The sequence below is a fragment of the Haliotis rubra genome, unplaced genomic scaffold, assembly GCF_003918875.1.
Source record: "Haliotis rubra isolate DU_JTF1 unplaced genomic scaffold, ASM391887v1 Scf201, whole genome shotgun sequence".
NCBI classification, from domain to species: Eukaryota; Metazoa; Mollusca; class Gastropoda; order Lepetellida; family Haliotidae; genus Haliotis; species Haliotis rubra.
In genome coordinates, this window is record NW_025766015.1 from 857,279 (window position 1) to 884,432 (window position 27,154).

The window sequence follows — 27,154 nt, forward strand, 5'->3', positions numbered from 1 at the left end:
ATAAACCAGAATCCCGTCAAGTAGGCTAGCTTAGGATACAAGGGACCTTATATAAACCAGAATCCCGTCAAGTAGGCTAGCTTAGGATACAAGGGACCTTATATAAACCAGAATCCCGTCAAGTAGGCTAGCTTAGGATACAAGGGACCTTATATAAACCAGAATCCCGACAAGTAGGCTAGCTTAGGATACAAGGGACCTTATATGAACCATAATCCCGACAAAGAGAATAAACCAGCCCCACAAGTAGGATACAAGATCTACAGGACTTATATAAACCAGAATCCCGACAAGTAGGCTAGCTTAGGATCTAGCTTAGGATACAAGGTACCTTTTATAAACCAGAATCCCTACAAGGCGGCTAGCTTAAGATACAAGGGACCTTATCTGCCCCGAAATCACGACAAAGGGGCATCTAAAAACCACTTGTAACCTTCTCTTCTCTGTAATCTTAGACAAAGCATTAATAATGGGCGAAAACATAATCATTAAAACACAATTTCAACTTTCACCTTGAGTTGGCCAAGGGAGACAAGTCATACCTGACTAATGCAGTGAGGTCAAATGTCAGCTGAAATCACATCACAACATAAACTCATCCCTATAGATCATCCTCAATTTGCTTCAATCGTGATTGGATCATTAGGATGGGAGTGATACCTATCTGTGATGGTGATCGCCATGCACACCAGACTGGATGCTCTTGGAGCATAAACACTGACTCACGATATTGTCAAGTACAGACCACAGAATCATACTCACATACAAAAAACACATTACATCTAGGGAGTCGAGTGAGTGAGTGAGTGTATGAGTGGGTGGGTTAGTGAGTGAGTGGGTGGGTGGGTGGGTTTTGGGTCGCTATTGAGTGAGTGAGTGAGTGGGTGGGTGGGAGGGTGGGTGGGTTTGTGAGTGAGAGTGAGTATGAGTAATGGGCGTAGGTGGGTTAGTGGGTGGGTTAGTGAGTGGGTTAATGATTGAGTGAGTGAGTATGTGAGTGAGTGAGTGAGTGAGTGTGATATGAGTGGGTGGGTGGCTGTGGTTTATTCAGGCAATGGTTTATTAGCTGAGCTTACTAGACACAAGCTTCAGAGCAGTGTTTCAAGTCGGGGACTGCTCCAAGTTGCCCTCCCAGCACCAAGGATATCACTGTATTGACTTTTTTTCTAACTTCCCATTTTAATATTGGTCCTGAATACCATGCAGATAAAATGTCCTCATCCAACTTTCCGTTTCCTCATTAATGAATATGTTATTTAATGAAAGCCATATTTCAGCTGTGTGACTCACATGCTCCAGACACGTTGTGTCGAATCTGAAGCCGGGACACAGACTCTCAGACAAAAAACATGTTTGTGTAGTTTTCCTTTCTTTCTGTTGACTGGTGTATTTTCACTAAATAAAATGCTGACAAAATGGGGATGATGAGAAATATGGTTTGTCACTTCATGGATTTGAATCTGTGTTATTAGTGGTTTGTTTTGTCTTATTCAATTTTGAAGGATTTGTTTTTCGTTTTGTTATTCTTCATCTATTAGCCATCACTTTCATCATATATTCTGACGGTTATCGGCAGCTGTTGTGTCCGATGTTACAAGACCTGTTTGTGAGGTATTTGTATAGTGACCTGTCTGTATTGTCAGGTGTCTGCATTGTACAGATTGTGTCAGGTGATGTTGTTACGATTGTCTCAGGTGATGTAGCCAGGATTATATGTCAGGTGATGTTGAGAGGTGATGTCAAAACTGTGTCAGATGATGTCAAGACTGTGTCAGCTGATGACAAGATTATGTCAGGTGATGTCAAAGATTGTGTCAGGTGATGTCAAGATTATGTCAGGTGTTGTCAAGATTGTGTCAGGTGATGTTGCCAGGATTGTCTCTGGTGATGTTGTCAAGATTGTGCCAGGGATGTGAGGCATGTAGCCAGGCATGTTGTCAAGATTGTGTCAGGTGATGTTGTTACGATTGTCTCAGGTGATGTTGCCAGGATTATATGTCAGGTGATGTTGAGAGGTGATGTCAAAACTGTGTCAGATGATGTCAAGACTGTGTCAGCTGATGTCCAGATTGTGTCAGGTGATGTCAAGATTGTGTCAGGTGATGTCAAAATTTGGTCAGGTGTTGTTAAGGTTGTGTCAGGTGATGTTGCCAGGATTGTCTCTGGTGATGTTGTCAAGATTGTGTTGAGGTGATGTAGCCAGGCATGTTGTCAAGATTGTGTTGAGGTGATGTTGACAGGTGATGTTAAAATTGTCTCAGGTGATGTTGCCAGGATTATATGTCAAGTGATGTTGAGAGGTGATGTCAAAACTGTGTCAGATGATGTCAAGACTGTGTCAGCTGTGTCAGGTGATGACAAGATGGTGTCAGGTGATGTCAAGATTATGGTCAGGTGTTGTTAAGGTTGTGTCAGGTGATGTTGCCAGGATTGTCTCTGGTGATGTTGTCAAGATTGTGTTGAGGTGATGTAGCCAGGCATGTTGTCAAGATTGTGTTGAGGTGATGTTGACAGGTGATGTTAAAATTGTCTCAGGTGATGTTGCCAGGATTATATGTCAGGTGATGTTGAGAGGTGATGTCAAAACTGTGTCAGATGATATCAAGACTGTGTCAGCTGATGTCCAGATTATGTTAGGTGATGTCCAGATTATGTTAGGTGATGTCAAGATTATGTTAGGTGATGTCAAGATTATGTTAGGTGATGTTAGGTTTGTCAGGTGATGTTGACAGGTGATGTCAAGATTGTGTTAGGTGATGTTGTCAGGTGATGTTAAAGATTGTGTCAGGGGATGATGACAGGTGATGTTAAGATTGTCTCAGGTGATGTTGACAGGTGATGTTAGCATTGTGTCAGGTGATGTTGACAGGTGATGTCAAGATTGTGTCAGGTGATGTTGACAGGTGATGTTAAGATTGTGTCAGGTGATGTTGACAGGTGATGTCAAGATTGTGTCAGGTGATGTTGACAGGTGATGTTAAGATTGTGTCAGGTGATGTCAAGATTGTGTCAGGTGATGTTGACAGGTGATGTTAAGATTGTGTCAGGTGATGATGCCAAGATTGTGCTTGGTGATATTGCCAGGATTGTCACAGATAATATTGCATGTACAGGTGATCTCGTCATGTACTGGCATCAGAGATGCAATGTAAATAACAAATAACTGTGACACAGCCACGAGGTCGTCTGCAGATCGTTCACTCTTGGCACAGAGAAACATATTTCCGGATTTATCCTTATTTTGTCCTATACATATCTGCCAAACTTTCCAGTTTTAACGCTGACAATCCAACTTCCATACATTTAAAAATGCATAATAAGCCACTCTTGTCGTGTTTGCTTGGCACAACCTCAGAATTCTCTACAGACTTCTACAGGGGGATTTGTCGCCTTTGTTTGATTTCATAAAACCCCATTATTGAAAACTATGAACTGAGTTACTTACCCCTGTCTGAGAAAATTAGATCACCCTCGTAAATCGGATAAAGTGTGATTACCCTCTCATGATATATCATGTACATTGATCCGACCAAACCTGTCATAACACCCACAATGCAACTCAGGCTAAAATTGGAAACATGGAAAATCGTTAACATGGTTTCAATTCAAATTGCTAAAATTTAACTTGCGTATTTTTCGTATGGTCTTTCATCTGGTGTAAGGACCGTGATTAGCAGTAATGATCCTTTAACAACTGGGACATTAGAAAACAAATAGCAGCTTCTGTTGCCACCAAATACCCCGATTACAATGCCTTTGGTTGGTTGTATGTGAGGGATTGCGTATGACAGCATTAGGTCCCCGAGCCTTCTCTTCAAAGTAGACGAAACACAACGGTATCAGAGGAATGCATGACGGTAATGCTCAGTAAGCTGGGGCCCTATCGGTAGCACCAGACACACCGAGGGATCACGGCACACTTTCTGCACATGCTCTCAAACATGCCGGCATGCCATGGCACCAAGCTTGTCGTTCTAACTTCTGTTTTCATCTACGTATTGTAGTAGCACTTCAATCCTTGTCTTATGTCGCTATTCTCTTTTCTGGTTCCGAATTAGGAAGAGCCTGGGAGGTTGGATCCCCTTCGAAGCCACACTTCAATCACCACTATCCTCAGTTGTCAACGTGTATTTACCAAGATTCGACTAAATTCCCGTTTAAATAAATCATTATTTGCTTATTCATTTCTTAATTTCGCTTGCCACTGAAGAGTATTTAAAAAGGCAGTGCTTGTCAAACACACAAACAATCCATGCAATCTTTCTTCCCCGGTCAAATTGGAAGACAATACGATCTGAGCCCCCTTTCGTATCCAGTGAAAGGCGACTAGCGACATTCTTGCAAACTTCTAACGAGCCAAGGATTTTTGTCAAGTTTTAGACCAACAACATCACACAATTTCAAATGTACATAAATGATTCAAGTTTATAGAAACTGCGGAAGTATTAAAAGAAAGGCATATTTAAAGCCCTGCTTTGTTTCCCAGTAGAGATGCATTGTGGGGGTTTAGTCAGACAGGTATAGGACAAACAAGAACGTTATGATTCCTCGGGAACAGAGTTTCATTACAACCGATTTCTGGAAAAGTTTCAGATTCTCATGACTTTTGTCAGTAAACAAAAGGTCATGAAGCTGACGTTTACAGATATGTCACCTAAGATATTCATATGCATTTGAGAACAACATCACAGTTGTTTACAAGCAGGTAATTTTCTATTGCCTGATGCCAATCTACAAACATAAATATAATTTGATTGTGAGTGAGTGGGGGGTGGGGTGAGTAAGACTTTGGGGTGGGTGAGTGGAGTGAGTGAGTGAGTGAGTGAGTTTGGTGAGTGAGGAGGAGTGAGTGAGTGAGTGAGTGACTTTGAAGGGAGGGCTGAGTGAGTGAGTGAGTGGTTCAAGCTGAAGGGGTGGGCTGAGTGACTTTGGACGGCAAGGGGTGGGCTGAGGAGTGAGTGAGTGACTTTGGGCGGCAAGAAGAGGGCTCAGTGAGTGAGTGAGTGAGTGAGTGAGTGAGTGAGTGAGTGAGTTTGGGCAGCAGGGGTTGGGTTGAGTGAGTAAGTGAGTGAGTTTGGGCGGCAAGGGTTGAGCTGAGTGAGTAAGTGAGTGAGTTTGGGCGGCAAGGGTTGAGTTGAGTGAGTAAGTGAGTGAGTTTGGGTGGCCAGGGGTGAGCTGAATGAGTGGGATTCGGTATGACATTTAATGGAAGTTGAATCTGTGTTATCAGTGGTATGTTTTGCCTTTATTCAATTTTTGAATTATTATACATATATTTTAGCAAAATTCCATCAGATTATACCATTGAGGCATTCCAAAGTTGGCACACTGAACACTGAAACCTAGACCTTTGGTTTAATAAGCCAGCACTTTAACCACTCAGCTACCAAACCGCACTGAGGCGCCGTCAAGGGATGCTGGACTTGTCCCCTTTATGAGACAGTCCACAAGAAAAAGTACAGACAAACCTGATAAGACTAAACACACACAAGCAAAAGCCCCACAAACAAAGACACGTTTAGACTTCTATTTCAAGAAGCTATTTTCCTAACAAACACTAATTGTCTCTGTCCTTAATTTTTATTTACTGAACGTAACAACTGTTTTCAGGAAATTAGAACCAGAATTTATTTACCTGAAAGTAATGTGCAGACAGATTTCAAACTGTAACAATTGTTTTCAGGAAATGAAAACCAGTTCCACTCCTCCAGAAACTACATTGGACATTGAATGAATTGTAAAACTAAAGGATGGATGTATTAAAATAAAAATAAAAATATCCACTGCCAAATCTCTGCAATGCAACTATGAAGCACGAAATTGAAATATTTTTGTCTTTTATTCTATTTTTTGTCATTATAGGAATGAGTGATTTGGTTTATTGCTTCTTTGAATAATTTTTCAGTTGCATAAAAGACATTCGGCATATCAGTTTTTCACAGGTGAATCTCATTAACGGTAAACTGTTGTTGTCATGGTTATTTATAGATGCATCTAAACATACAAAATATAAAGTAGGGTTTACAGTATAACATATACAATTAAAATACTAGGAGTTATCCCCCCTTAACACAGGAGGATCTGCTCAATTGGGAAAATGAACTTTTACCATCACAGTGGGAACTGACTCTAGAGGAGTCCAGAACAATCTTTGCTTTTAGATTTGGGAGCAGTGGGGTAGCCTAATGGTTAAAGCTACTGCTTGTCACGCTGAAGTCTCAGGTTCGATTCCCCACATGGATTCAATGTGTGAATCTCATTTCTGGTGTTCCCCGCTGTGATATTGTTGGAATATTGCTAAAAATGTCGTAAAACTAAACTCACTCACTCACTCTTTTAGATTTGCATCTTGCTAAGAAATTATAGATTTCCACAAATCAAGTTTTTCATATATTAAGCAGAATCAACTGTTATAGAAGTGTCTAAGGCATAACAATTTACTGTGCCTAAGGAAATGGTCAGAATCTTAATGTTTGGTTCAAATCCAAGATGAGAACTGATTGTGATATTTGGCTTGTTAACACAATACCTTTTGTTGTGGGTGACCAGAATCACCTTGAGCTTTTTTTCTCACTCACTAACCCACCCACCCACTCATTCACTCACACATCCACCCACACACTAACTAACCCACCCACACCCACTCACTCATATCACCCGCCGCCATATAGCTGGAATATTGCTGAGTGACGGAGTAAAACTAAACTCACTCATTCTCTCACTCACTCATATCACACTCACTCATTAACCCACTCACCCACACACCAACCCACTCACTCACTTGCCAACCCACCAACTCACTCACTCACTCACCAACCCACCCAATCACTCACCAAACAACCCACCAACTCACTCACTCACTCAACTGTGGGCTGCCTTCCACCCTCCTGTGTAATTGATGCCAAGTGTTGAAGATAAATAGTCTGGTCTGAAAGTCAACCATATGCCATGCCGCACTCAAAACTGTCGTGCACACCCTTCATCAACTTCAGTTCATGTAAGTACTATTGTTTCAGGTTACTATAAAGTCTTAATGACTAATTAAAGAGTAATTAAATTGGATGCAACCTTGATCTTGGAGGGAAAATAATATGCTATCACATTCAAGCATTAAAACTCCTAACCACATATAGACATAATGAACACAAGACTGTCACAGGGATGAAGAGATATATCCATCATCCAATATTTATAGGAGAGGGGGAACAGCCGAGTATTTGTCTGCCATCTCTCCATGTGGGGTGACAAGCCTGGGGTGGTGGGGGCTTTGTCTCTCCTGAGTGTCTTTAGGGACACAAGCATGGGGCTGTGGGGACTTTGTCTGCCCTGAGTGCCTTTAGGGACACAAGCATGGGGTTGTGGGACTTTGTCTCTCCTGAGTGCCTTTAGGGACACAAGCATGGGGTTGTGGGGACTTTGTCTGCCCTGAGTGCCTTTAGGGACATAAGCATGGGGTTGTGGGGACTTTGTCTGCCCTGAGGGCCTTTAGGGACACAAGCATGGGGTACTGGGGACTTTGTCTGCCCTGAGTGCCTTTAGGGACACAAGCATGGGGTTGTGGGGACTTTGTCTGCCCTGAGTGCCTTTAGGGACACAAGCATGAGGTACTGGGGACTTTGTCTGCCCTGAGTGCCTTTAGGGACACAAGCATGGGGTGTGGGAACTTTGTCTGCCCTGAGTGCCTTTAGGGACACAAGCATGGGGTTGTGGGGACTTTGTCTGCCCTGAGTGCCTTTAGGGACACAAGCATGGGGTTGTGGGGACTTTGTCTGCCCTGAGTGCCTTTAGGGACACAAGCATGGGGTACTGGGGACTTTGTCTGCCCTGAGTGCCTTTAGGGACACAAGCATGGGGTTGTGGGGACTTTGTCTGCCCTGAGTGCCTTTAGGGACACAAGCATGGGGTACTGGGGACTTTGTCTGCCCTGAGTGCCTTTAGGGACACAAGCATGGGGTTGTGGGGACTTTGTCTGCCCTGAGTGCCTTTAGGGACACAAGCATGGAGGTGTGGGGACTTTGTCTGCCCTGAGTGCCTTTAGGGACACAAGCATGAGGTACTGGGGACTTTGTCTGCCCTGAGTGCCTTTAGGGACACAAGCATGGAGGGTACTGGGACTTTGTCTGCCCTGAGTGCCTTTAGGGACACAAGCATGGGGTGCTGGGGACTTTGTCTGCCCTGAGTGCCTTTAGGGACACAAGCATGGAGGTGTGGGGACTTTGTCTGCCCTCAGTGCCTTTAGGGACACAAGCATGGGGTGTGGGGACTTTGTCTGCCCTGAGTGCCTTTAGGGACACAAGCATGGAGTATTGGGGACTTTGTCTGCCCTGAGTGCCTTTAGGGACACAAGCATGGGGTTGTGGGGACTTTGTCTGCCCTGAGTGCCTTTAGGGACACAAGCATGGAGTATTGGGGACTTTGTCTGCCCTGAGTGCCTTTAGGGACACAAGCATGAGGTACTGGGGACTTTGTCTGCCCTGAGTGCCTTTAGGGACACAAGCCTAAAGTACAGGGGATTGTATTTGCTTAAGGTTGTGGCATGGGATGTAAACTGCCAAAATTATTCGTAATGCAATTAGAAAAAAAAAAGATAATCATTTTCAAAATGGAGACTGATGATTAACGAATATTCTGTAAAATTAATTCCTGTTCATCAATCACTCCCAACAAGCAGCACAGAGAAAACAACGTTGTTCACACTACAGGGAACAGAAAAACAAACCCCTCCCATACAGCATCAGTCCTTTACATACCATTACAAAATCCGCAACAAGCGGAGAACTAAATTCTGTCTGAATTCTCACCGTTATGTAAGTGCAGATTTTAATGACATAATTTTTTCCAATTTAAATTTGTGGGTAGAAATGTGGTATCCATCATCCCGAGGAGAGAACATGAGAGTATCCTTGTAAATGATTTCTCATCTCATACAATCTCAGCGCTCAGGCAATCTTTACCCTGTATTGTATTTTTGCAGCAGTGACCGTCATTAAAGCTCGGACGCGGCGACAAGGGTACAAGGGGATGAGCAGAAAGCACGGAGCACCCCGGGGCACGCAATCAGCGCCTATTGTCCGATATTGATCTTGCAGAAAACAATCTTGCTCATTCAACAGCTGGTAGTCGAAGGGCTATGACCCTATCAGGCAAAAAGTGGAAAACATTTAGAAATCTTCGGAAAATCTTTAACTGCAGACTTATTAACTATCAGAATATTATCACACATAAGAGTTGATTATTTGGGGTGCTAGAAGAATATATAAGAATTTTGGGACAGAATTTTATGATACATTTGGAAGTGATTTGTATTGTGAGAACTGATTTAGAAATGGTCGTTAATATATAGAGGGTGGAATGAACAAGGAGAGATAACAGGCAGGGCTCACACAATCATGAAAAAGTGCAGATGTGTTATCTGTTAACAACAAATATCTGTGATATGCATAAAGTTGTGTTAACTGTTAACTATGAATATTGGTTGATTTCCATGTGATTACTTAAAGTGTTAAAGTCAAATATCTGTGTGATTTCCATGAAGTTAACTGTTAACTGCAAACATTTGCTGATTTTCATGAAGTTAACATAACTGTTAACTGCAAATATTGATTGATTTTCATGAAGTTAACATAACTGTTAACTGCAAATATTGATTGATTTTCATGAAGTTAACATAACTGCTAACTGCAAATATTGCAGTTAAATTTTAACTGCAAATATTGGTTGACTTTTATGAAGTTACCTTACCTCTTAACTGCAAATATTTATGTGTTTTTCATGAAGTTAACTTAACTGTTAACTGCATGTTAACTGGATATAAAAACTGGGAATGGGTGGGTATTTCAGAACATTTCTACTCACTGTGGCAGACCATGTTGCATTGTTCAGATAGATAGAACCCTCCAGTCTGTCTCACTCATTATAATGGAGCAGGTTATTATTATCATTTGATGAAAATGTTTTTAATTAAGGATTACTTTTGCTGGTTTTGTTTTTCTTTCAGAAGCGTATTTATAAGCCAGAAAATCAATATCATTGCAATATTGGGAAAAGGCAAAAAGAATAAATTTGTAAATTTTACAACTAAATTTAACCTAAAAGTTAAAACATCATGGAGGAAATGTGTCAATATTAATATGTTATCAGCCAGCCTCAAACTCAACACAGGAAAATATGGACAAAATAAACAAAATATAAACTTTATCATCATAAACAAACATTTGTTTAAATCATATGCATTACTATATATTCACAAATATATACAAGAGAGTGTTTTGGTAACATAAACACAATCATAACCCTCCTCATCATATACAAATATTTGCTTAAATTTTATTCATTATATATGACAAAGTAAACTGGAACCACAAAACTGTTTTCACTACACAAACAGTATCTAATATATATAAATAACTTCCTAGTACAATCCTGGACCAAAAAGTGTTTCGAAAGTTCTCCCCATCTTAAATTTAGATTTTTTTCAAACAGGATGCAGAAAGTCTAGTTAGTGCCTCTGTCTTTTGAAGGACCTGTCAAGCATTAGAGATTTGCACCAAATCGCTACCTACTGAATTAAGTCAAGTATCCCACAATACCTCCTCTCGGTCTTCTCTGGGAGGGAGGCAACAACTACATCCTGTTTCCACAAGTCTGACATTTCAAAAACAAATTCTTTATACACCCATGTTTTTGTTCTAAAGGAAATTACAATAACTTGACTAATGAAATCAAATTTGTGCTTGTTTTTAAGAATCGGTTTCGGTATATAATGCATGTCCATTATATGATGCTGTTTGCTTTTTCCTGTATGAACTTTTACATAAACATTTAAACATTTCAAACAAAAGTTATATTTCATTTTAATGAATAATTGTGTAATTTCCTCTTTATGTATTTTGCATTTTACTGAATTATTATAATGAGGAAAAACATTTTAATTTTTATTCGAGATTCTAAAGGGGTGATCTACAGTTGTTGTTTGTGTCTGGCATGAGCGGATACAGGAATTTTGAAAAGGGGGGGTTCAAACCCCCTGAACCCCCCTTGGCTCCGCCAACGCAAATAAAATCTTCAATGTGGTCTTAATTCATTTTCAAAAGGGGGGTTCGAACCCCTGACCCCCCCTCTGGATCCGTCAATGTCTGGCATGGAATAAAGTTGAGAAAGTGATATAAACAGATACTATGTTCCTGTAGAAATTTCCATGACAATCATAACAGACATCTATTTCTGCCTCGGTCAATCTAGAAGTTAGGAAAACAATGATGAAGAATGAAATATTGCACATGACTATTCTCCATGTTTCATAAGATTCTTCATGTTCCATAAGAAATACTATTCACAAGACTGTATCAAATACTGTATACAAGACAACTATTTATCAAACAGTATATCATATATATACAAGACAACTATATAAGAACTGACAACAAACAGTACACTATCATCAAAGAACTGTATCAAATACTGTATACAAGACAACTATTTATCAAACAGTATATCATATACTATATACAAGACAACTACTCATCAAGAACTGTATCAAATACTGTATACAAGACAACTATTTATCAAACAGTATATTGTACACTATATACAAGACAACTATTCATCAAGAACTGTATCAAATACTGCATATACAACAACTACTCATCAAGAATTATATTATGTACTATATACAAGGCAACTACTCATCAATTACTGTATCAAATACTGTATGGGGCGGTGGGGTAGCCTAGTGGTTAAGCGTTGGCTCATCACACCGAAGACCTGGGTTCGAATCCCCACATGGGTACAATGTGTGAAGCCCGTTTCTGGTGTCCCCAGCCGTGATGTTGCTGGAATATTGCTGAAAGTGGCGCAAAACCAAACTCAGTCAGTCAGTCAGTCAGTCAAATACTGTATACAAGACAACAATCTCATCAAATAATATATTATGTACCGTTTACAAGACAACTACTCATCAATTACTCTCTGATATAACATACACGGCAATACACAGGGTTGATGCATCTAACCAGTTCTTCACAGATGGCGCTGAAATTCTCTACATGAATTCCACTATCTGTTGATCCCACACAAATGAAAGTAGTAACTTGGAAAGCAAGTTAAAATGTTTTCCAAATAAACAAATCTTGAAATCTTAAATTTTGGTCACCCACTGAGTTTCGGACACCAGACAAGCCACCAATCTCCTGGTATGAGGTAACTCTGAAATAAAATCTAAAGATAGCCCCAAAATAATTAGGCATGGACAGAATGAGGAAAGTTCTACCGAAAACTCACCAGGACTGTATAATTAAACAATTGTATTAAAACTGGGAATCAATATAAATTACTGTTCAGAGTAGCTAATAGTACAGATAATTTCCTGATGCTCAAGTTCGCAACAAAAATGATCATTCGGCAAAATTTCAGATTTATTCAAATGAAATGCTAGAAATTGGTTCTAAATATAGTTTAGGTGTTCAAAAGTTCTGGCATTAAATTGTTTGGACGTTCAAAAGTCCTCTCCTCAAAAGATGCTTTGTTGGGACTATGTGAGAGAACAACAAATCCAAAGTTTGTGTGCGTTTTCATTGTCATTGGAATTGTCGTCTCTGCCAGTACTTTTAGCAAAAGGAATAACAGCACACAAAAATTAGACAATATATGGCCGGCCAGTGAAAAGTCTAATTTACAATAACCAAGTCATACTGCCCACTATGACACACTGTTCACAATACTAATCATGGTCAAGAATAGTTGTCCTGGCATATCGCTTGCCGCTACGTCGCCAAAAACATTTTTTGCCATCTGCCATCTAAATGAATAATTCTATGATCAGAGTAGTCATAAGTTTCATATCACAATATACCCATGAAGATTGGGGTTAGAATTGGTCTTCTGCAACCCATACTTGTCTCAAGAGGTGACTAACGGGATCGGGTGATCTGGCTTGCTGACTTGGTTGACACATGTCATCATATCCCAATTGGGTAGGTCGATGCTCATGCTTTTGATCACTTGATTGTCTGGTCCAGATTCAATTATTTACAGGCCTCTTCCATACTGCTGAGAGTGGCATTAAACAACAAATAAACAAGTCACATCACAATTATAATTATTATTTGATATAACTGACATAGCAGATCCTTATTTTGAATTGGCTGTAACAGCAGATTTGGAATGTTCAAGCTTTATTTACTCTCATGTCAGGCAGTTATAATGTTCACAATGTATGAAGAATTCTGATTTTACACACTGGAGACTCTGTACAGCCCAGGACTGTAGTAAGGGAGACAACTCCTATCAGCTTAACTTGGCTCACTTCAAGTTCCCAATACTGACTCCTACTTGATTCAAACTGACCACAAATATCAAATCACAAAGCTATTGTACAAAACTTTCTCATAATCATTTTTTAAATTGTGTCTTTGTTAAGTTTTAACAAGTATTTTATCAATAATTGTGAAATTTATTTACACAATCATCTACAAAATGATAAAAGTATTAATACCTGGAAAATTTTACCTACAGCATACTAATTAAAAGAGTATGCACAGATGAAAAAAAATGGGATTCTCTGGTTCTTCAATAAGTTCTAATACCCTCCGTCCCATCTTCCTCATTATCATTGTTTTAGAATTGCTTTCCTCCAGCCCAACCACCCGGGACAGGTAATTTTCAACACAGACTGCCAGATTCTCAAATTCACCCGCCCAACGCTCAGGTAAACATTTAGATATGTATATGAACATATTCGTCATATTTCAGGATAATAAATCACTATTTATTCATTCGTGATGAATTTTGGATGATAAACTAAATGTGGTCAAACCTAAATTATTTGCAGGCAGGTAAGTGTTTGGTCAGGGCTGTGGTCTGGCTTAAATGCTTGGTCTGGGCTGTGGTCTGGCTTAAATGTTTGGTCAGGGCTGTGGTCTGGCTTAAATGCTTGGTCAGGGCTGTGGTCTGGCTTAAATGTTTGGTCAGGGCTGTGGTCTGGCTTAAATGTTTGGTCAGGGCTGTGGTCTGGCTTAAATGTTTGGTCAGGGCTGTGGTCTGGCTTAAATGTTTGGGAGTTTCATACCCTGTTTACTATCAGAAAAACAAAATTCAAATTCAGAAATATGAATTTATGAAAATATGGGTATACTTCGAAGATTGAATGAGCATTATATTCTAGATTTAAGAAAGTACCAGTAAACAAACTCCTCGGGAGTGTTAAAATTTAAAGTCAAATCAGCAGTATTTCAACCATGTCATGACCAGGCCAATGGAAGGTCTAGAAAGATTGAATGCGTCAAAAAGCATGTAGATAGTTGTTTTCTCAAATGGAACAAGATCAGTCTGGAGATTACTGGCTGCTCTATCATACGAAGACAATTTCTCTGTTTCATATGTCAAAAGTAATGTGTCTTGATCTACAATGCAAATATGCTCTAGAGAAAGATAAAACTATGAAAAACAAAGTGAAAGTCAAGAGGAACAGAACAGCTCTATATTCTGAAATATCCAGAATCTGACTGACTGAGTATGGTTTTACGTCGTTTCTAGCAAAATTCCAGCAATATCACGGTGGGGGATACCAGAAATGGGCTTCAGATATTGTACCCATGTGGGGAATCGAACCCGGGCTTTGGCCTGACAAGCGAACGCTTTAACCACTGGGCTACCCCACCGCCCCCCAGAATCTGAGGATATTTTAATATCCCATACTTAAAGAATGTTTGTTTGTTTATTTGTTTGTTTGTTTCACTCAAATTCTGGTGTCAATATAATCTAATCAGGACCAAGCAAGCATCTAATGACTGGGCAGATATTTTTCATAAATATGGGTGTCAGGTCTTTGAAAACATGAGCTAAAATATTACAATTGTTACTCTCTAAATTTTTTATCATGAAAGATTATATCCTTCATCAAATCAAATATTTGTTTAGATCTTATACATTTATATATATGCACTTTCATATGTGCAAATATTTCAGCATGATAAACAAATAATACATGCCTCCATCATGAATAAAACAAAGTAATAAAAACAGAAAATAAATTTTAAAACATATACGACTCAAAAAAAAGAACACCCTATTTTTTGTGTCATGGCCGCTGGGTATGTCAACACATTGTCTTCAAATTGTCAGTGTTCTTAACTTGTTGTGAGTTGTCATTTTACCTAAACATTGGTTGAAATATTCAACACTATGTCAGCAGTTGTACAGCTTTTCTCGGCTCGAATTGAACAATCGGGATTTCTAGCTTGCATGTGGATTTTAGTGAATAGTGAATAGTCACACCCAGAAAGTCCCCCGTTGATGATCTCACTGTCGTGGGATTCAAATACACTGGCTAGTCCTCCAGTGAATAAATATGAGTATTGTGCAATAACTCTTGTAGCCCACACGTGACATTGACATGAAATATACAGCTGGATATTGTCGCAAATGAAATACTGACAGATCAGGGATAATCTGTGAGCCGTTTTACTGTTTAATTCCATTCTCATAATTACATTAATTCTACAACATAGTAAAATTCATATGGTAACGGATGTTGATAGAGATTGTTTGTTATTTAACGAGACACTCTGCAACATCATAGATGTATGATGGGTGCTTTTGAATAATCAAGTCCGGATCAGACAATACAGTGAATAGATCGTGTATCACTTCTAAAATAATAATAAATAATAATAAATGCATTTGTTTTACGCTATTTTCCATCTGTTGCGGTTGCTCAAAGCACAGACAATCTGATTATTATTACCCCAGATAACCCAACCTGCCTGTGAGGCACTAGAAGGTTAATAGTCACATGACTTGTCCCACCGGGTACCCATTTTCTGCTGGGTGAACAGGGGCAATTTTGAACAAACTCACTTGCCTAAGGTGAGACCACAGGAATCACATATGCTTTGTTGTGTGGCAGGACTGAACTCCTAGAAACTCTCAGGAGTCAAGCTGCCAAACACGGTCACCCATCCAAGGACTCTTCATGCCCAATGTTGTTTAACTACTGACTTGTGATCTGAGCTCCGTGCATAGCACCATACACCACACACCAAAAGCTGTTCCAAGACATTAATACTGTGAATGATATCCTGAGCAATGCTCCAAGTTCCTGAGTTCAAGAACACCCTATCAACCAAGTCTGAATCTTACAACTGGTTCCATTTAGCGGCCCCTTACAACCAGCATATATTGTTGGCAGCGTGCGAAATAGTTTCTAAATTTTGCTAGCCAGTCAGGCTAGCTATGCCTGAAAGTTACTAGACCTAAAAAAAATTCACTAGCCCAAAATTTGAATGTTCTAACTTGGGAAAAGATGACAAAAATAGATGAGAATAAGATATTGTCGGCATGACACGGGTTTCATCATTAAGCTGCTAATATGATGAACATTTTCATCAGACCATAATCTTGCATAATTTAAAAATGTATTATAACTTAACAAGTCTGAGGGTGATATATTTACAAAATGTCCCCATGAAAATTCACCAGCCAGTCAGGCCAGTGACTGTGGAGATTTACTGGCCCGACTGGATTTTAACTAGCCACGGGCTAATGGGCCAGTGGCTATTTCATACGATGGTTGTAGGGACCTATTCTAATCTAGAATCCCCATGGAGAGATGTTTATGTAACGACACAGGGACGAGAGATAATATTAGGGAATACAAAAAGCACATTATGAACTGTATCTAAGCACACCTCAGCCCATCCTCGACGGTCCAGGAAATAACGTCTCCATTCTGGCAAATATAAACACCCTGGACCCATTCACCACAGAAGCTTCATGACATCTTAAAGCAGGGAGGTACCAAATGGAAGTAAAAGAGCTGACTTGGATGAAAATGTTCACAATACAAAATACTATAACATTTGCAGAAAATTATGAAGACCTATGCAGAGAGTTATCTAGAATTGCACAGGGGCTAAAATTCATCCCAAAGTATGCAGCAAACATCATTTAAAATTCCCATATGGGAATTTAAAAAGTCCCATGTTAAAGATATAAAATTTACGCCTTTACCATAACCTGTCGTTCACTGAAGACATGACCAATAAGGCGGCTGTTTTTAATGATAACTTTTAATTAAGAGCATTTAATGTAACCTCAAAATGGTAAAATATCTCAGAATCTAAAAAAAAATGAATTTAAAACAAATCCCATTTTCGGACAAAATCCCAATTTTGAACAAAATCCCAATCTTTTCCCTAATTTGTCTGTTTAGTTTAGTTTAGAATCCCAGATAATCCCTGATACAGCTGTCTACATACCATGCAACAGTAGACAATGGTGGAAGGAACAAAATTCCTCTTCACAGACATCCTTTTACTTTGTTTTAGGTTAATCCAGACAGCAAATGAGAACTACATATCACCTGATGTCTTTCAGTGGCATTTAGAAGTCCATAGATGTCCAAGATATTTTTATGGATTAAACTTCTTTTTTATTTCTTTATTTTATTTTTTGTATTTTTTATTTATTTTTAGTTTCCATAAATAACAAAATCACCTGTTCAAGAATCTGAATCTGTATCGGAATGTCCCACTCACAAAATAAAGAAGTTGTTATCCATAAAGTTTGTTTGATATTGTACATCCCAGCTTCTAAAATGCCACTCAAAGAAGTTCCTGTTATAAGAGTTTGTGTCATCCAGCTGTAACAAGACAAAAAAGACAAGTGTTTTCCTGTCAATTTTATTCAAACTAGTTTCTATCAAATTTAAGCTTTGAAATCTATCAGAATTGCATTTCAAATGCAACTGGTCTATGAGGTCTACATCACTGGATTTTCATTTGACCTCAACACAAGTTAGGAGTCACAAGCTTTCAGGCTAGCATGAATTTCAATGGTTGCTTTGCTAACGAAGGTCAAAGTTCAGAATAGTTTATTACTAAATTGCAATGACGAAAACTAAAGATGGAAATGAATATATATTATTTCAGTTAACAACATGTGTAAAATTTTGTTCTGGGCACTTCAAAACGATGGTTCCCTACTGCTGAAGACTCCTTTAGAATTTCAATTACATTTAGAAAACTGACACAAATGTGAATTCTTGTCATAATAATGTTAATGTACACTGTCATCCTTGAAAATATTCATGAGCAAACACCAACAAATTGTGAAATAAACAGACGCAACTCATATTGCATAAAGATTTACATTAAAGGTTATCGCACTACATCGCTGTTAATACATTACAAAAATCATTTTTTTAAAATTACATTTAAAAAAAAAATGTCTGCATAAAAGATTATACTCTCAAACACCTGTTGTTTGAATAACACTTACAGCTCTCCATGCTTGTCTCGGTAGCAATATCATCGACATAATATCATTCACTTTATCAGTAGGACCATAAACCTGTCATTTAAACAATACCACTTTTGTTCCCTTTAAACAATGATAAAACCAATGAGATTGACAAAAGATGACGGACAGCTTTAAATCACTTACTTTTACCGTCCATGTTTGGAAAAATCAACAGAGTTTTCAAACAGCTAGCTTGTATTGAAACTGTATATCAAACAGCTTCAGTGCAAATCACTTCCATCGTGTTTGCAAATGTCTGAGACAAGCAAATAGCTGGCCATACATCAATTACAGCAGAATACATATGTATCCAATTGTGGGGTAAATTTGACAAAGGCTGAACTGAACTTGGGGCACAGGGCATCGAGGGGGAGCAAATCAGGGAGACGGGAGCACTGGTATACAATGCACGTCACACTCACTCTAATACAGACCAACTAACTACTCCTTTCTCTTTAAACTGTCAAATCCAAATCAAGTTTCAAGAAACCTTAAATCATATTAACCCTTTTAGTCTGGACTCAGCAACATGAAAGGTTATTTCATTTAAAGTTAAACTATTTTAAACAACCATGTATATGGATTCGTTGACCTTGGATTTTACAGAAATATACAGACGACTTTGGGAATAATGCATTTTCTTCCTTCCAGCCAGAGTGAGTCAAGTTTTCTAACTGAGGCAATCCTTTGAATTTCCATTAATTTTATTTTAAAAAATCCGACATTTTTTGGGGGAAAAATCATCTATTTTAGATCATATTAAGAATAGAAAATAAATGTCATTTTGCCAAAAGATCCTATTGGAACTGATTTATAACTTCAAAAGACAGATATAAAGTGTAATCACAAAATATAAAGTAAAATTCAACTGCCATTTCTACCCCCAATCTACCTACCCATCCACAGATTCTCTCCCCAATCTTATTACCCATCTACCAATTCTACCTCCAATCTTCCCAGCCATCCAACAATTCTACCCCCGGCCCCCTACCCATCAACCGATTCTACCCCCGGCCTCCTACCCATCCATCAATTCTACCCCTGGCCTCCTACCCATCCACTGATTCTACCCCCGGCCTCCTACCCATCCACCAATTCTACCCCTGGCTCCCACCCATCAACCTATTCTACCCCCGGCCTCCTCCCCATCCACCGATTCTACCCCCGGCCTCTCACCCATCCACCGATTCTACCCCCGGCCTCCTACCCTTCCACCGATTCTATCCCCGGACTCCTACCCATCAACCGATTCTACCCCAGGCCTCCTACCCATCAACCGGTTCTACCCCCGGCCTCCTACCCTTCCACCGATTCTACCCCAGGCCTCCTACCCATCAACCGATTCTACCCCCGGACTCCTACCCATCCACCAATTCTACCCCGGCCTCCTACCCTTCCACCGATTCTACCCCGGCCTCCTACCCTTCCACCAATTCTACCCCGGACTCCTACCCATCCACTAATTCTACCCCGGCCTCTCACCCATCCACCGATTCTACCCCGGCCTCCCACCCATCCACCGATTCTACCCCGGCCTCCCACCCATTAACCCGATTCTATCCCTGGCCTCCTACCCATCCACCAATTCTACCCTGGCCTCCTACCCATCCACCACTCCTACCCCGCCTCCTACCCATCAACCGATTCTACCCCTGGCTCCCACCCATCAACCTATTCTACCCCAGGCCTCCTCCCCATCCACCGATTCTACCCCGGCCTCTCACCCATCCACCGATTCTACCCCGCCTCCCTACCCTTCCACCGATTCTATCCCGGACTCCTACCCATCAACCGATTCTACCCCCAGGCCTCCTACCCATCAACCGGTTCTACCCCGCCTCCTACCCTTCCACCGATTCTACCCCAGGCCTCCTACCCATCAACCGATTCTACCCCGGACTCCTACCCATCCACCAATTCTACCCCGGCCTCCTACCCTTCCACCGATTCTACCCCGCCTCCTACCCTTCCACCAATTCTACCCCGGACTCCCTACCCATCCACTAATTCTACCCCGGCCTCTCACCCATCCACCCGATTCTACCCCGGCCTCCCACCCATCCACCGATTCTACCCCCGGCCTCCCACCAATTAACCGATTCTACCCCTGGCCTCCTACCCATCCACCAATTCTACCCCTGGCCTCCTACCCATCCACCAATTCTACCCCCGCCTCCTACCCATCAACCGATTCTACCCTAATCTTCCTATCCATCCCCAAATCTACATTCCCACAGGTGCAGCAGAAAAACTTTACATGAAGAATTGAATAAATAACTCTGGCATGAAAACATTTGAGCCCAGATATCCAGTCACTGACATGCTTAACATGTTTAATTGCAATCCATTTGAAGAAGAATACAATCACTTAAACAATCTACCGTCCAATCCACCAACCCTACCCAAAGTCTAAACATGGTGTATTATCTCTTGAAAAACTGGTGCATTTACAGATTCCAATTTATGACAGATCCTCACCTATAACAAAATGATTTCCATAGTCTATCCCAAATCTCACTAATCACAAAATACAGAATATTTTGGGATGTGTTGGCAGCAAAATAATAATGTTCCAAATATTTTCCCCATTCAAATAGGTGTGGCAGATTTGTATCTAAAGAATAGTTTCCTAGTTTCCTAAAGTGTTATTCAATGGACTAGAATAAATGACCATTAACAGAACTACCAATATATATATAATAAATATATCAAATAAATGATGAAACAAAACAAAAAACTTCTTATCAAATCCAATTTTCTATTCATAACATATACAATATTCTATTTTCTTGTCATAACATGTACAATATACAAATAACTTCAATTCATTCCTGTCCTCATATTCCCTATCGCAAACTACAGCTGTTGTGACATGACCAAAATGATATTTTCAAATGTTTCCCAGCTGTGGTATTCTATCAATGCCTGCAAGAATAGACTGGAAAAACTCCAGGTAAATTGGTGCTAAATCAGAGACTTATTTGCATACAATGCACAGAAAAATCAATGGTTGTTGTTCTCTAAGCATGTAATAATATACCACTCCACTTCTTGTTCGATGTTTTGACTGTCCAGATGGCCACTGACTTTGACTGACTGCTTGGAGAGGTTGTCATGCAAACAGTATTTGTTATTACAGGCAAACTACACGTGATATTGCCAACAGTATCATTCTTGGTATATTGCTTGGAGATGTTGTCATGCAAACAGTATTTGTTATTACAGGCAAACTACACGTGATATTGCCAACAGTATCATTCCTTGGTATATTGCTTGGAAATGCTGTCATGCAAACAGTATTTGGTAGAACAATCACTAATAGAACTCTCTCTACTATCTATGAAGGACAGTTTCAACCATTAATAGAACTCCCTCTGTGATCTATGAATGACAGTTTCAATCATTAACAGAACCCTCTCTGTGATCTATGAAAGACAGTATAAATGATTAATAGAACTCTCTCTATGATCTATGAATGACAGTATCAATCATTAATAGAACTCTCTGTGATCTATGAATGACAGTATCAATCATTAACAGAACTCTCTCTATGATCTATGAATGACAGTATCAATCATTAACAGAACCCTCTCTGATCTATGAATGACAGTATCCATCAATAATAGAACTCTCTGTGATCTATGAATGACAGTATCAATCATTAATAGAACTCTCTGTGATCTATGCAGAACAGTATCAATCATTAATAGAACTCTCTATGTGATCTTTGAAGTCAGTATCAATCATTAACAGAACTTGCAGCCTAATAATACCATCAACAGTTTCAAGGAAGATTTCAAGGATGCCAACTTAGAAATTATAAACACTAGAAAAAATATATATCTTCTTATGCCAACATCATTCATACTGTGATATGGTGAAACTTAACTAAAAATATCTAATAGACTAATAAAAAATATTTTTATTAGAGTTAGTTGGGGAAATAAAATTAACAAAATATTTCAGTCACTGCCTGTGGACTTAACTGAGATAAAACAGATCATGGTATGTTATTATTATAGTCATTGTCATGCTTAACAGGTGCAGCAGAAAATAATTACATGAAGAATTGAATAAATAACTCTGGCATGAAAACATCTGAGCCCAGATATCCAGTCACTGACATGCTTAACATGTTTAATTGCAATCCATTTGAACAAGAATACAATCACTTAAACAACAATATATGATGGAAATTTCCTCAATAATGAGATCAGGCATCTCTGAAAAAGTGTCAGCTGAAAGTGAATTGTATTAAGAGCAAAAGATTTCTTGTTCAGATTATAAGAGCAAAAGATTTTTTGTGATGTTTTTTTTTTCTTTCTGAAAGTTATATGAGACATTTAAAATAAAATAAATATCAAAAGAGGGATAAGTTACACAAATTTATATCACTTGAATAATAATAAAAACTCTCCAATATATACTTAATTCTTAATGTTTTTCAACATCACCATAACTAATGTCTATAAAACAAAACAAAAAAATCTCACCAAAACACAAGTATTCTACGATTGAAAGAAAGAAACGGAAATACCCACACAACATGTGTGTTCTTTACGAATATGTCTGTCTGAGATATGGAACTCCTCTTTATCAACGACAGCCTCACTGACATTAAGCGCATTTTAACCACCCCCATATTCTCAGCCACGTGTTTCTTGTATCACAATACCTCATCAAAAGTGTACGGATGACAACTGAGAGAGAGACATTACTGTCAAACTACCCGCTATATATTTCTCCAAATGTACAAGTTCCCATTTCCAGGACCTGTGTCCTGCTACTTGGTAACTAGACCTCCTCCGCACCGTAATCTCTTCCATAGGGCACCTATATATGATATCTAGCCACACTAGGCACTTATTGCTGTCATTTGATTGGCTGGGTTGGAGTTATGCGTTTTGTCTTGAAGCCATGTGGAACCGTTCTGGGAACCATTCTGAGAATGTCTGGTCATTATAGCTCTTTATCTCGCGTCTCTGTTAGTACATTAAACCTTATCTTGTGTATGAGTGGGAAGCTCCTGCATATAATCAGCTGATGAATAAAACCTATCTGATAGAGATACACACAAGCTCTATAACTGATATTGTGTTACAATGTTTCTTTTATCAACCTGATATTGAACACTGGCTTGACTTTTTCGATGACTTTTGACCCTTTGAAGATTTATTTGGCCATAAAATTGGGCACCCTAAAAGTATTTTTCTATAGGTTTATATTATGATTTTTTTTTTCTTCTAAAATTTTAGTTATTTATTAGTTTTGTTAAACAATAGTTTGTTTATTCATTTATAGTTTTGTAAGCAAGTGCAATGACATGAATGTGTTGAGAGCGACGGTAATAAAACAAATATGACGGACATTGCTGGTCAAGATAGGGCTGAAATAGTGCCATTGTGACTTGACAGCTTTACTCATCTAATCAACATATTGTTGTAAGACAGCAACATCCTCATCATCATCATCATCATCATCATCATCATCATCATCATCATCATCATCATCAACCACTATTTTCATCACGACTATGCAACATCCTTAAAAAACAATAACAACCAACAGCAGGAACATTACAATCATCATCATCATCATCATCATCATCATCATCATCATCATCATCATCATCAATGGAATCATCCCTGTAATCATCGATGCAATCATCTTCATTTTCACCAATACGGTAATCTTCATCATTGTCATACAATCATATTCACCTTGTCAATGCAGCATATATCATCTTCGTCAACATGAATGCAATCATATTCCTCATGGTCAATATAACCATCATCATCAGCAGCAGCAGCAGCATCACCAACAACATCAGCATCATCATCATCCTCATCTCACACTCGGTCATCAAACCACTCCATTTCCTGTCTAATCCTTGTTACATATAAAATTGTTTTATTACATCACACGACTCAAACCCTCTTGATAAGCATACACACTTAACTGTCTCATTAATATTTCTTTCAACATTTAACAAACTTAACAAACAGCATTAATAACTGTTTAATTGTTACTATGACAACTGATGTTTTCCCACCTACCTCTATTTATCTTAAACAGCAATTAAACAACACAAGTGCGGCCAGTTCTTCACACGTGTCAATCTGTCAGCCATAACGCATCCTTCTCCCCTACCTCCAGAAGTGTGACATAAACTTAAACTACTGCTTTCTCTCTACAGTGACTATGCAATATGGACCGGTTTCTATAATACTGAAATTATTTCATGTCTAAAAAAAATGAGGAAAAAGCACTTATCCATTCAGAATAAAATTGTCAGTCTAAAATTATATCAAATATGTTCCGCATAGTTGGTTACTGGTCGAGATTTACAGCCATGACGAAAATAATAACATTTGTTCTTGCTGTCCTACTGAGAACTTTTGTTAAAACTACACAAAAACTCGTGTATACAATGTATTCTGTTCTTATACAAGCTTGACTCTGCTTAACCAAGTGAAAAAATAAAGGTATTGTTCTCGAGCTGTGGGACGGGGCTGTGTTTCTGATGGGGGATTGGGGAGAATTCCACCTGTCCCAGATGAAAGGGGTGATGGAAATATGTAGTGGACCAAGAAGAGGACGAAACAGAGGACGGGGGACGGAAGACAGGACAAGGGGAGAGATAACAATAGTTAATCTAGTGTTTTGTCACATGAAGAAAATCTGCTGACTAGTCTCTAGCCCATGAATATATTATACACAGGATGGGGGGAGGGGGAGGGGGTGTCATTTGTTTAAACATGGGGATCACTTATACTAAAAAGAAAGTAGAGCTCTTGACAAAACAGATTTATGCATCAAACATCTATTATTGTCCATCGTTACTTAATAACAAATTATCGAATAAATCACAAAATAGGGGTTAAAGGCTCTATTGGGCCTTCAAGAAACACCAAACTTTAAAGCTATGGAAATGTTTTGCAATAGTTAAGGCTGTCGTTGGAAAAATCCATATACATCTTGCTTTTGTATACATTATTCAAATTTTATATCACTTCAGGAATTTCAGCCATATTGGGAAACAGTATATTTATAGGACTACTCCTTCAAATTGCCTAACTTTTCTTGTGAAAATAGGAGATGAAAAATTTAATTGCTTTAAAATATCTAAGAAATATTTATAAATACATTTTGAACAGTAAACCCCGAAAAAAACATTATCTTCCTTTTTTGAGGAATTACGTTTTACTCAGTTTACATAATGCCTGTAAAAATGGTAAATGGAAGTCTCATGTTACATCTAGGTAGTGCCATGAGCTAATTGTCAGACTACTCCAAGACAGTTCCATATCACTGAAATCTCTGTTATCACACGGTAAATGAAACTATCCCATTTCTAATCATATTATCATATTCTTATCACGACACATGATACGGTTGTTTCTTGATAAGCCCAAGAAACAAATGGCTCTAAAAGAGCTATGGAATTTATATTTTTTCTGTGATGTTGAAATTGATCTGTAATAATTGTCCACCATTACATAAACTACAACAACAGTTCCTGGCTGTGATCTTGCCATACCCATTACCCATTGTTCGGAATATTATCTATCCTGAAAGATTTTTTATTCTTTCTAACCAACTTTACCTGTAATCTGTCTTACGGCGATGGGGAAGGAACACAATATACCACTAATCTACCTGAACAAACAAACTCACTTTTTAAAAATGCTACATGAAAAATGACAACCCCAGCTCAAGAAGGCTTTGTTATGTTTGCTCTCTTGGAGTGAGTGAGTGAGTTTGGTTTTACGCCGTTTTGAGCAATATTCCAGCAATGTCATAGCAAGGGATACCGAAAATGGGCTTCACACATTGTACCCTTGTGGGGAATCGAACCCGGGTCTTCGGCGTGACGAGCGGACACTTGAACCACTAGGCTACCCAACTGCCCCTTGACCTCTTGGAAATAAGATAACTGTTATGTAAGACAGATATTGTTTCCATTATCATATCAACACTAATACTCTGTGATGATCTCAACAGTTATACTAATTATACTTCAGATGAAATGCACAAAAAAAAACAATTAAAATATATTTATGTTGAGTTATCTTCAAGCCCTTATCATCAAACCCACAACACTTGCTATTAAATACAATATACATGTTTAGGGCCATATCATCAAACCTATTACATTTGTTTCGGAACCAAACTCGCTCAGGCTTACATTGTCAAATTTACATCGGCTATTTACTGACTTATTATCAAATACACCATTTTGTTAAGGCCATATTATTAACAGACCACATTTGTTAAGGCCATATTATCATATATGCCACATTTAATATGGCCATTCTATCATATGTACCACACTTGTTAAGGCCATATTATCATATATACCACACCTATTAAGGCCATATTATCATATATACCACACTTATTAAGGCCATATTATCATATATACCACTTATTAAGGCCATATTATCATACATACCTCACTTGTCAAAGCCATATTATCATATATACCACACTTGTTAAGGCCATATTATCATATATACCACACTTGTTAAGGCCATATCATATATACCTCACTTATTAAGGCCATATTGTATATACCACACTCGTTAAGGTCATATTATCATATATAGCACACAAATTAAGGCCATATTATTGCATATACCACACTTGTTAAGGCCATATTATCATATACACCACACATGTTTAAGGCCATACTATCAAACCTACCACTACAATTTAGGGACATACTATCAAACCTACCACTACAATTTAGGGACATACTATCAAACCTACCACTACAATTTAGGGACATAATATCAAACCTACCACTACAATATAGGGACATACTATCAAACCTACCACTACAATTTAGGGACAT

At 38.8% G+C, this 27,154-nt stretch overlaps 2 protein-coding genes across 8 annotated transcripts in view; one reads left to right on the forward strand and one right to left on the reverse strand.

Moving 5' to 3' along the window:
- Positions 1–20,304, forward strand: part of LOC124275713 (flocculation protein FLO11-like) — a 102,614-nt gene extending 82,310 nt beyond the window's left edge. Inside the window, exons 4-7 of the mRNA XM_046711353.1 lie at positions 1,644–1,796; positions 1,977–2,099; positions 2,262–2,389; positions 19,258–20,304. Coding sequence (XP_046567309.1) covers positions 1,644–1,796; positions 1,977–2,099; positions 2,262–2,389; positions 19,258–20,304 — 1,451 coding nt within the window. The remainder of the gene's footprint in view (positions 1–1,643; positions 1,797–1,976; positions 2,100–2,261; positions 2,390–19,257) is intronic.
- LOC124275700 (transcription factor SOX-13-like) overlaps positions 1–27,154 on the reverse strand; it is a 262,079-nt gene that overhangs the window by 205,453 nt on the left and 29,472 nt on the right. Inside the window, exon 1 of one of the 7 annotated variants that reach the window (XM_046711331.1) lies at positions 24,354–24,374. The exons of the other annotated variants lie outside the window; for them this stretch is intronic. The gene's annotated coding sequence lies outside the window, so the exon portion shown is untranslated. Of the gene's footprint in view, positions 1–24,353; positions 24,375–27,154 lie in introns of those variants that run through there. 7 annotated transcript variants of the gene reach the window in all.